At 44.9% G+C, this 11,539-nt stretch overlaps 4 protein-coding genes across 4 annotated transcripts; 2 read left to right on the top strand and 2 right to left on the bottom strand.

Moving 5' to 3' along the window:
- Positions 1 to 64: 64 nt before the first annotated feature.
- Positions 65 to 1,125, top strand: COCSADRAFT_104004 (uncharacterized protein; the record flags this gene model as incomplete). Its single annotated transcript, XM_007707640.1, has 2 exons — positions 65 to 778; positions 829 to 1,125. 2 exons carry the CDS (start codon positions 65 to 67, stop codon positions 1,123 to 1,125), a joined length of 1,011 nt encoding a protein of 336 aa, XP_007705830.1.
- A 797-nt stretch (positions 1,126 to 1,922) lies between these two features.
- On the bottom strand, positions 1,923 to 2,612 carry COCSADRAFT_350685 (uncharacterized protein; the record flags this gene model as incomplete). The annotated part of the gene is made up of 3 exons (XM_007707639.1): positions 1,923 to 2,116; positions 2,169 to 2,275; positions 2,343 to 2,612. 3 exons carry the CDS (start codon positions 2,610 to 2,612, stop codon positions 1,960 to 1,962), a joined length of 534 nt encoding a protein of 177 aa, XP_007705829.1. The 3' UTR covers positions 1,923 to 1,959.
- A 1,956-nt stretch (positions 2,613 to 4,568) lies between these two features.
- Positions 4,569 to 5,312, bottom strand: COCSADRAFT_70645 (uncharacterized protein; the record flags this gene model as incomplete). The annotated part of the gene is made up of 1 exon (XM_007707638.1): positions 4,569 to 5,312. A coding segment is annotated over one exon (744 nt), but the record flags the coding sequence as incomplete, so codon positions are not given.
- Positions 5,313 to 7,275: 1,963 nt separating this feature from the next.
- COCSADRAFT_194660 (uncharacterized protein) lies at positions 7,276 to 9,394 on the top strand. Its single transcript, XM_007707637.1, has 2 exons — positions 7,276 to 7,564; positions 7,615 to 9,394. The coding sequence occupies exons 1-2, from the start codon at positions 7,384 to 7,386 to the stop codon at positions 9,321 to 9,323; spliced, it is 1,890 nt and encodes a 629-aa protein (XP_007705827.1). The 5' UTR covers positions 7,276 to 7,383; the 3' UTR covers positions 9,324 to 9,394.
- The last annotated feature ends 2,145 nt before the right edge of the window (positions 9,395 to 11,539 follow it).

Here is an 11,539-nt window from a genome sequence, read left to right as displayed (position 1 = left end):
TTTTGTTGTGGACAGTAACATAAAGAACTCTCATTCAACATTTTTGCAAGTCAAATAATTTATCATGGCCCCTCACGCTGAAGAGCCCAAGGCCGATACGGGTGTCGACCTCATTCAGCACGATGGAAAGACGTATGGAGATTGGCGCGATGACTTTCACCGTGACGGTTGTGCAGTTGTGAAGAGTGTCATTACACCAGAACGAGCCGAATACTACAAACAAAAGCAAATCGAATGGCTGCAATCGTTTGGTCTTGGCTTTGATCCCAATGACGAATCCACCTGGACTGCCGACCATCTCCCAGTTAGTTTTAAAGGCGGCATGTACTTCGCCTACGCTAGCACTCACGAGAAGTTTGTCTGGGAAGCCCGGACAGAGCCCAAGGTGGTGGATGTATTCACGAAGCTATGGGGCACTGACGAGCTTCTGTGCTCCTTTGATGGCATGAACGTTACCCTACCACGACAAAAAGACTTGACTTGGAGCCCATGGCCACATTGCGATCAAAACGAGAACCGCAAGGGAATGCAATGCGTACAGGGTTTGCTGAACTTTCAGCCCAATGGACCAAAGGATGGTGGTTTGATTTTGATGAAGGGTAGTTCAAAACTATTTGATGAATTCTTCGCCGAAAAGCGGGAACAGGACGAACATGAAGACAAGCCACCGCCAGAGGAGGAAATGAGAGACCTTTTTATCTTCAAGGAAGAAGACGTGAAGTGGTTCGAGAGCAGGGGCTGTACATTGCAGAAGATGAACCTGGACCCCGGCGACTTGGTACGTACATGAGGATATTCGTCTCGAGGTATGACTCATTCAATATTCAGGTTCTTTGGGACAGCCGGACGATGCACTATGCCGCTCACCCCCAAGGCGATCTTATTCGACACGTGCAATACATCTGCATGACACCACGAAAGTTCGCAAAGGAAGAAGACGTGAAGCTAAAAGCTGAACTGTTCCAAAATTTCCAGGGCACCACGCACTGGCCTCATTGCAACATTCACAAGGCTGGCCCACCACTACGCAACGGCAAGTTATGTCCGAAGGACCGGAATGAGCCTTTAGAGAAACCGGTTATTACGGACCAGATCTTGAAATTGGCCGGAGTGAAGGCGTACTAAGGGACACATCCTATTTTTGCATTTGTACGTGAAGAATGATGCTTCGATAAGATGGCCAGGGTTATCTGGGCTGCTATGGCGACTCAGTATAGCAGGTTCGTGTCCATTGTATGCTACAAAATAAGAATTCAACTTGATAAATAAGACCCATAGCTATCCAAGTGCCTTGAAAATGTCTTTCACGCATGAGAAATGGTGATCATGTTCTTTCAAGTTATTTCCTTGGTGTATTATTCTCGATAACTATAGCTGACTGAATCTCACTCTCAATATGTGGCGCCTCACCCGTCCGCACGCCCCATGGGAGGCTTTTAGATAGGACGTAAAATCTGAACGCACACACACAATATGTGCTGCTATCCGTCCGATTCAAAAACAACTATGGAAATGAAGCTTGCTATATTTCGAGGCGTTGGCTTGCAAGAGATCATGTCGATTAAGAGCTCACTATTCTACTCGTCTAGTGTTGGTTTACTTATCGTACAATGGTTACGCCAAAGTGTCTGAGTCCGCTGTCTCAGCGCCGCTCGGATGTCGTACAGAGTTCAGATGGTCTAAATAACATCCGGATTCTGTGAATGATCCGAGATCTCATCAAGGAGCTATCCATAGGGCGTTTATCCCGTCATATATTGCGATGGGAAGTGGCTGGTACATTAGTAAAAAGTATATCGGGGAGTGTACCATGGAAGTTTATCTATTGTGTCGGCTACCGAGAATAACAAAATCATGTATGAAATAGTAATATCCCGATTCAAGTGCAACAATGTTCTTGATCTTGATTCAGATAAGCCAACCTGCTACCCTAAGCACCCAAGCTTGTTGGAGTACCTGCTAAAATTGTCGAACTGACTGATCAGGCATGCCAAGTTTCCAACCTCGGCAAGGATCAGGGATATTAAGCGAAGTCAATCCTCTCTCACATCGACCCGCGCTGGGGTTTGCAGCGCACTCCTCACCGTTGCTATCAACTATAAAGCAAATTGTAGATCTTTATTTGGACGTTAGTATGGACTTGTTTGATTACAACGACTCTTACTTACGAGCCAGGATTAGGTAATGCACTGTAGCAGTTGACTGGAGGGTTTTTGTCCGTGCACGTCTGGCTTGTGAAAGAGTACATCTTTCGGCCAAGGTCTAGAGTTGTAACCTGTATGATAATCAGCGATAGAACCTTCTCGCTAAATCTAAATTCAACTTGTTGGAAAAGAACATACAACAAATAAGTCATTATCACTAGGCTTAGCACCGTAGAGGCAATGGTCTGGAAACTCAGCTTTGGAGATGATGTCATATTCACCGCTCCAAGTGTCGATGTCTACCGATACAGATTGTTGAAGATCCAAGCGTGTGCCATCAGGGCATTTGAAGGGGTCGGGTAGCGGTGTTTGGCCTGAGATGCAGCCTCCCACATTGTTGCAAACCTTCGGATTCCAGACTGCAAAAGCTCCTGAGGTCAGGAGTGAGAGGGTGATAAAAGAGCGCATATTGCAAGATTATGATTAAGCACATAAGTTCTCTATATTTGAGATGTTACACTGATTGCACCTAAGATCTCCTCATATATATATATATATCCACGGCATTCACGGTCCGACTATGGATAAATTCGCTAACGTACCATGTGAACGTGGCGGAGATCTTAGGGCTGACCGCTTCTTTATCACTTGGCCCAAAAAGCAGTCTATGCACTGTTTAGCCTTTCTCTCTAAATGGATCTGTACGTGCGCTGTTACCGCAAACTTGTATTTGTATAATTTGCCGAAATAAGAGGACTAAGAAAACGCTGCGTTTGGCAAGTATCTACCTCTCTAACCCCAAATCTTACAAGGCCTGACTGTTAGTGGGTATATCTAGTGAGGTATACTAAAAGTAATATCGAGTATATAAGGGTTGTATTTATCGAAGAATTAAATGTTCATGTAAGGGGCTACGCCCATGTGTGTGGCTTAGCTAGGCTAAGCAAATCGAGTGTATCTACGCAACTACCTTGACTTCAAGACAAGCTTGAAATCTTGTTACTGCCTTTTTGGCAAAATGGCCGGTGTAAGTAGTTGTAGGTTCGGCTCAAGGAGCCCACCCACCACAGTTTATCTACGTTATTGTCCATTCATCCATCATCGAATTCATTAATCGCTAAGAGTAGTCTGACCAATTGTTACTATGCATTCGCATTATAACAGCGAAGTGGTTAGTGCAGCACCTCTTACAAAACTATTAGAACTGGAAAGTAGCGGCCCTATCGACCACGATGCAACACCACGCTAAAATACTATGTATTAAAACACTATATTTACGCATAGCTAAGGATGTAAAATTAACCTAATACTTTAAGGCACTACCTTGATAGATATATAGAAAGCAACTAAAAAGGCCTGAAAGATTACGACTCCAGGGCTAGACAACAACTTCACAAGATTTCGGGACTTTGTAGAGTAGTAAGAAGAGAAACTTCATGTTTTTGAACGGGTTCTTTGAAAAAAAAGAGGCTTATTACGAGGCCTCAGGGTGGTCAAAGGCCTCGGGGTGGTGTCATAGGCTCTAGTCCTTGCAAACTTCATTCGGTTTCATAATCTCTCCACCTCCTCGACTGCCGCATCTCTCTGACCTTCTAGCTCCTTGATTTGGTCTATCGCTAATGCCAGGACTATACTTTCACTTGGCTTCATCGCGTTTATATCCGTTGCATCGCTTTGAGGTGACATGGTTACCGCCCTTCACAGCCGCTCTAGCTCCGGATTTATCTTTTTGCGGTATTTGCGCTCCACTCTAGTGTGATGAATGAATTGGTTCGTAGTGGTAGAGCCTTCTGAGGTGGGGCGGTGGAAGCGTGGAAAATAGCGCTTGGGTTGGGGGAGGTGGAGCGAGCTTAAAGTTGAGGCCTTCCGGGGACGGATGTTGGCTCGCGATAGGGGAGGGAGATGTAGGATTACCGTTGTCACTGAGCGTTAGCAGAAGTGAAGGAATGGACAGAAATGTATTCCTGTAGTTCGGGTGATCCAGGCGCAGTATTGGTAATTGGTTGTATACTAATGAAGGTGCTGGGTACTGGCCTGCTCCAGCTGAGGGTTGTTTTGGCTAGTGTAACGGCACGATTGAAATACAAGCCGCTCTCTTCTTGATGCTGGCTCACTAGTCTTTGACGAACCTGAAATTTACAACTCCAGCATTGTAGAGCCTCAACCAGCCCATATTTCATGTCTCGAATTTGACGAATTAGGGCGCCGATTGCGGCCAGCCAAATAGACATTTGACGGATGCTTGGCGTTACCCGCTGTCACACCATTTATGCGCTCCAAATTAAAGTGAGACGAAGCTGTCGCATCGGTTTTCTGCGACCTCTGTAACGTGGTACTGGGCCCCGGAGGCATAAGGCGGCAGTTGGAAATATCGAGATTATGTCCGATGAACGAGAAGGAGTCGGTACAGGTACAGGTCGGGTATTGAGTGATCAAGAGCAGCTGGTTCAAGACGTAGAACTCGAGTTTTAACTTGATGCTGTAGACGACGGTCTTGTAGGTAGTTTGAATTTCGAAATTATTTGTGAATTCAGTGACGATTAGACTGGCGTCCATGGCGACAACGAGGAGATTGATAAGAATTAGGTGCTGGATTATTTTTCTTTCTTTCGGCCCCCTGAATTCTAGGATGGGTTTGAGAGTGCGGGAGGCCTCCCAGATGTAAATGCTAGCAATGATGCTCTCCTGGATGGAGAAACCGACGAGTTGAATCTTTTCGTAGATAGAGAAGACTTCGGTGAGTGAGTTGAAGGTGCGAAGGTTGATGGCGAGGTACAATGCCGAGACAGGCAAGTGGAGGATCATGAAATTGGTGATAATCATGACTAGCACCCAGCGAATCTTTTTGCGATCGCTAACCAGATTCAATCGCGAGAAAAGCACAACAGCCTGGCCAGTTACCATAGCCCACCAGCCCAGGACAATGATGAACGACATGACCGCGTTCGGTGCGAGGCCGAACATGCGCAGCAGCACAGCCATCGCATGGACAGGGATCCCGATACATGCAACAAGCATGCTCCAGAAATACAACCCTCGTCGGTTTTTGAATTGATAGAGGATAGAAAAGAGGATTTCGATGGAATTGTGGATGGAAATGCCAAAAAAGGCAGCTATCGTCATAGCCTTGGGCAACGATAGATGTACGGACCCTGACTCCCCCGCCATCGTGGTGAATAGGTGGAAACGGCTGGTGCGTTGAACAAGCAATCAAGAAGGCGAGAACGTAGTTCTGGATACAGGCAATTTACCCCGTAGCTATCCGTTAGAATGGAAAAGCATTGCAGAAAGAGCGTGATTAAGCTTAACGCTGCTCTTCACGTCACATGTTCGCTTTGCATTTAAGGTTTAAGGGGGTATTATTTATGGGTTGCCACCTCCCTGTCAACGCCACTAGTGCTACTAGTGCTACTAATGGGACCAATGGGACCAAGTTTTGCAGCGCTCTCAGCTAGCAACTTAACTAGCGATTCAGCTGGTAATTCAACGAGAAACCCTACCAATGGCCTCTAACAACTCGATATCCTCCATTAGCCGTTCTAAGCGTGAATAGCTTCGCGATAGATTTGTGAGGCCCGCAACACTACAGGGCTCTACTGTGCCATACAGTCAAAAATACATCAAAAGGTAGCTAGATAGTAACTCCCTAATAGAGTCTCCTTAGCCTCTAGTATACTTAACTAATATATAGCGAGACTCACTCTTAATCGCGCTAAAATAGGCTTTGTATGAGGTCTTTATACATTCCTAAGAGTAAATAATATATCTATATAGTAAGTGGTCAATATTAGGACTATAATCATCAATTATTACTACTTTCTTTAGCAGTTATGATGAAAAGAGGTAACTCCTTATTCTATAGAAGACTTAGAGGTAGACTAAGAAATGTTCAAAAGAGTTTGTTACCAGAGAAGAGAGATTGAGTAATTTAAATAAGGGGATTATCTGTTAATCTAGAGATGCTATTGACATGTTGAAAGGTCCTGGCGGGGATAGTTATTTTCTAGTGGGCGATACAGAAGTAGCTCCTCGCGAAGAAGATAGGTAATGTGGCCATCTTCGATTTCGGATACAATGCGGACGTGGTTAAGCTCCTCAATATCGCCAGGGGAAGTACTAAACGCGACTATGGGAAGTCGCTTGCCCAAGATCTTTCTTCAAGAAGAGTAGAAACAGATTCGGAGCGCGGATAGCTTCCTAATGCTTTGTCATTTCATTTACTGACTACCTGATATCAGAACGAACGTTGGGTCACTTTAATAGCCCACAGTCTGAGTGGTTTGGTTGTGGATCAAACGTTACTGATATCCCGCGGCACCTCACAATTGCAATCGCCTTATGGGGCAGCCGCATCTCGTGTCTCTCGTGTCTCGCAGAGCAAAATGTGCGGGGTCCATCACACATCTTCTACATAGGACTAAAAGGACATAGTCGCCGCTCTAAAGCCTGGACCCGAAATTGCGGCGAATCTGTAGCAAGAATCACACGCCATGGTCGAGGATACGATGAGGAACGAAGCGAGGTGGATGAAGATCTTTTCCTTCTACGAAGAGTTCGCATATTCGGGTATTGGAGATGACGTTCAATGCCAGTCGGCCATCCTTCACAAGTATCTCAATGCTAGCATTCATCAGAACCATTCCAAAATGACCAAATTTAGTGGGTTAACAAACACAGGGTATCTTCGGGTATGCGGTCAGTTGTGGAAGACTTTGCGAATAATTTTTAACAACTGCGGAGGAACAAGAGCATGCAAGAAATCGGGAGTAGTATAACTGGCGCCATTGTATCCGGGGGTTGTCCCATTTTTATGAGGACTGCTAGCGCGAGGGGTAACTTTAATCTAAACCATGTCCAGATTTGTATAATGGCGTGTTGATAAGTGTGAGGGTCTAGTAGGGATAATAAGATGATATCTCGTGTATTCGAGATGCGGGGTAAGAGAGTGGGCTGTAGCAAAAATTGCTTTCCCATATTTCCTCATGCTTCATCTCTAAATTGATGAGAATATCCAGAGTCATATGGTTATTCTTACGTAGGTTTGCTGAGTCACTCTGTCGCTTAATGAGGCTGCATATGCAAGTAATATTGACTCCACACTATAATTTTCTATTAACCTCCTCAATCGAATCGTGCGCGACCAGCAAATCCGAAAGCTTTTGTCAAAGATCTGAACGGCCTCTGAATACAAAGTGGGTAATCATACTACCCTTCACGCTTTCTGTTCTAAGCACTCAATATGACACGAACACTTACTCTCACCCTTGGGTTTATGACCGTTGTCCAAGCTGTTCCATTATGGAAGAAGGCTGAGGTCAAGCAAGACGCTTCCGAACTTGCGAAGGAGTACGATTATGTTGTAGTCGGCGCGGGAACCGCTGGCACCACGATAGCTGATCGTCTCTCGGAAGATGGCTGGCGTAAGCATCAAAACCTTGTTTCCTTCGATAATCTCTAAGCTGTTAATTAGAAAGCGTACTCTTAGTTGAATACGGCCCTCTTGCTCAGGATGATTCGTTTATGCCGTTGTACAACGCTCCGGCTGCCGAGTTCATGTATAACCTTACATCAGTGCCACAAGCCAGTGTGAATAACCGAACCTTCCCAGTAGCTAATGGAGCTGTTGTAGGTGGCGGATCAACAGTCAACGGACAATTCTTCGACCGCGGTAGCGCGGAAGATTACAATAATTGGGCCAGATTTCCAGGAAACAACGGATGGGACTGGGATGGTTTGTATCCTTACTTCAAAAAGAGTTCTGCTATTGCACCACCAACGACAGCAATGGAGAAATGGGGTATAACATATGATCCTTCCGCGTATAGCAGCGATGGCCCCGTGGTCGCTGCTTACCCTGATTACCAGTTTGCTACCCAGAAAACGCATTGGAAGGCCTGGGTCGAGAAAGGTAATGTTCCAATCCAAAAAGAGCATGCCAATGGAAACGCCTACGGTGTTTTCTGGATACCTACCTCAATGGATCCAGAAAGAGCGTATAATAGAAGCTTCTCCGGCTTGAGTCACTATATCAATGTTCAGCCGCGCAAGAACTACCACTTATTGACCTTACACCGAGTTACTAAGGTGAATTTTGCCGATAAAGATGACAAAAAGCATGCAGTCAGTGTCGAGATCCGGAACCGATACAACTCGACGGCGAATGCGGCCTTCACAGTCAAAGCGAAGCGTGAAATCGTCCTCTGCGCTTCTGCCACACGCACCCCACTGCTCCTCCAGTACTCTGGTATTGGACCTAAGAAGGTACTCGATGCTGCTGGAATCCAGACTCTAGTAGATCTTCCTGGTGTAGGGTGGAATCTGCAGGATCATTCTTGGGCGCTTAGCTTGTACAATCTTACTACGGATGTCTCATTTCCCAAACCGACAACGATCGCATCGAATGCTACCTACAAAGTGGAGGCGTATACAATATTTAAGGAAACCAACGGAGGTCCGTACACTGCTGCTGTCACTTCCAGTGGCGCCTTCCTCCCTCCCTCCACTTTCGTTGGCGACAAGTACGAGGAGATAGTAAAGCAGATTGCCAATCAAAACCCCGAAAGTTATTTACCCGCCGATACCCCGAAGGAGCTTATTGCGGGATACAAGAAGCAGAAGGAGATCTTACTTGCATCTTTCCAATCAACGACCAATGCTTGGCTTGAACATCCCTTCAGCGGCAAGGGCTGGGGTATGTGCATCTTGCTCAAGCCATTCTCGCGCGGCTCTGTCAATATTAACCCATCTGATCCTCTTGGCGACCCAATCTTTGACTATCGTATCTGGTCCAACCCTGTTGACAAGGAAATGCATATTCGTATGCAGTCATATATCCGCAAGCACTTCCTCAAATCGGAAGCTTTTGAAAATCTTAATATTGTCGAGCAGGATCCCCCACCTGGTGCTGTCATTGACGATGCGGGCTGGGAAGATTGGCTTTTAAACCAAAATAAGCTCATGGCATCCAATGGTCACAGCGTCGGTACCGCTGCATTAATGCCACGCAAGTTAGGTGGCGTTGTTGATAACCAACTTAGGGTGTATGGTACGCTCGGCCTTAGCATTGCCGATACCAGCATCATCCCGTTGATACCTGGAACCCATACACAGACGACTGCATACGCTATTGGTGAAAAGGCTGCAGATATTATTAAAACCCGACACGAAAAGCGTACCTAAACCTAGTGAACGGTTGTAGATAGTGTAGCACCACAAGTTCTACTATACTATAGAGAGTACGAATAACTACCTTATGTTCTCTTCTTAGTTCTGTAATATGTAACGGGCTGAACGCCCCCCCCTCCAGATGGCCCATGGATCCCTTCCATTAAGGCCTCCCAGGGTCCAACATTCCCCCCGCATCAGCTCCTCTAAGCACCCCCCCTTAATAAGGGGGCTTAGTTCCCCTTATATCTATACCTCCCGTCTTATAAGCCTCTAACTAGGGGGTACTCTAGACTACTTCGCTAATTTTACTACTATCTTACACCCCTTTACTACTATCTTACGTAGATATAGAGTACGCGACGCGACGCGATAGAATATAATATAATATAATTAGATAGAATTACATAGAATTTTTCTCTCTATATCTATAACCATCTATATCTATATCTACTGCCCTCTATGCTTACTTATCTACCTACCTACTACGTTCTTATTTACCGTGAGTATCGCTGTGCTATTCGTAGCCTAGACGAGCATCTTAAGCGCTAATATAAGCTATTAATAGTAAAGAGAAGAGCACTACTAAGCGCGTATAGTAACCTCTCTCTTCTATCGCTAGACTAAGTGCCTCTGCCTACTCTCTGTATACTACTATTACTAAAGCTTAGCGCGCTAGAAGATGCACTAATCTGCTATAATGTAATATATAGCTTTATTACTATAAGCTGTAAGTATATACAGAAGCATATAATCTAGCATCATAGTATCTACCTTACCCGCTAGTTAACTACATTAGCTATCTCGTATGCTAAGCACGCAGCTTAGCTATAGAGGCCTATTAAGGTATAGATCTTCTTCCGAGAGAGGTACTATATGCGCTACTTTATCGTTTAAGAGTAGAAGCAGTAGTAGTAGTAGTAGTAGTAAGAGTAGTAGAATATAAGCTAGCTAAAAATAGTAGAGTAGAGAGAGGTAGAACGCTACTAGTAACGCCTAGCTGGTCTATCGTACGAGTGCGATATCGTCGCGTTTAGAGATAACTAGGTGATTAAGCATATAGTAGAAGAAGCCTTAGCTAGATACTATACTAGCTAGTTTAAGCGGACACGCTAGAATAAGTATCTATAGCTATATCCAAACTAGCAGTTACTATTATACGCAATATAGCTACTAGATAATAATGAGCTACGTCTATATCGCGTTGTTTATCTTATAGAGAAGCTTATAGACTAAGTAGTAGATAGCTTAAGTATAGTAGTAATTGTTGGAATAAGGAGGGTGCTACTTGTTCTATAGCTAGCTTAGAGGTAGAGTTGTCTACTTGTCTAGCGATAGACTCAGAGGTAGCGAATTGATAGGTTCTAGGTAGAAAAGAAATAATGCTAGGGGAGAGAGATTAAAGAATTAGGTTGATCCGATCTGTTCTTATTGTCTGCTCTGGTAATCTGCTCTGGTTTCTATCTACTAGCTGTTCTACTACTATATATATTAGCTGTACTAGACTCTAGAAGAATCTATCTAGTAGTAGATTACGTGGCTATAGACGTAATAGATAGATAAATTGGTTTAGGGATCGATTGATTGAAGAATCCGGGTGTGGTGCCGAGCACCCGGATTATGTCAGAGATTAGCTAATTAGCTTATATCTCTAACAGTATAGAGCGGTATATAGAGAGTAATAATCTTATTCTTAGCGCAATACTAGTTAAACTCAAGCGTTGTATGGCTACTATAGCTGTCTAGAATAGAAAGCCGATAGTGTAACGGCGCAGGCAAGACTACTCGGATCAGTATCGGCAGTAGCGTCACTCAGAGGCATATGGGAGTGCGTGGGACATCAAACGAGCCTTGATTCGAATAGACACCTATAGGCCTTGTACGAAAGGATATCAAAAATCTATCGAGCTACGGTATGGAGAAGGTGGGGTTTTATATCAGCAGATCTGCCCTCGGCTAGTGCGTGCCCATGTTCGGATCCCTTTCGGATGTTAGTTCAGTGTGTACTCGAACCGTTACACTACCCCCCCCTCTATTGACAGCTAGTCCCGTAGCTGTTGAAAAATTTTCAATGTTTGTTTGTTTGTCTGTTTGCTTGATGTCGTCATCCTTCTATGCAGGGTCTCGGCCAGGCCCCGAACAGCCTCCGGGCCAAGGAGAATCCACTCAGCACGTGATATTAAATCCGTTTGCTCACTGAGTATATTAACAGCACGCGGTCATACTTGCTG

This window comes from Bipolaris sorokiniana (genome assembly GCF_000338995.1).
Source record: "Bipolaris sorokiniana ND90Pr unplaced genomic scaffold COCSAscaffold_20, whole genome shotgun sequence".
In the NCBI taxonomy this organism is placed as follows: Eukaryota; Fungi; Ascomycota; class Dothideomycetes; order Pleosporales; family Pleosporaceae; genus Bipolaris; species Bipolaris sorokiniana.
The sequence above is the reverse complement of the archived record's forward strand: the minus strand, read 5'-3'. Positions and strand labels throughout refer to the sequence as shown.

What these genes read in the sequence shown, in the direction of transcription:
- COCSADRAFT_194660 (XM_007707637.1), top strand. Translation starts at nt 7,384, where the DNA reads ATGACACGAACACTTACTCTCACCCTTGGGTTTATGACCGTTGTCCAA. An exon ending in TCTCTCGGAAGATGGCTGGC is followed by an intron (nt 7,565 to 7,614) that starts GTAAGCATCAAA and finishes GCTGTTAATTAG; the next exon opens with AAAGCGTACTCTTAGTTGAA.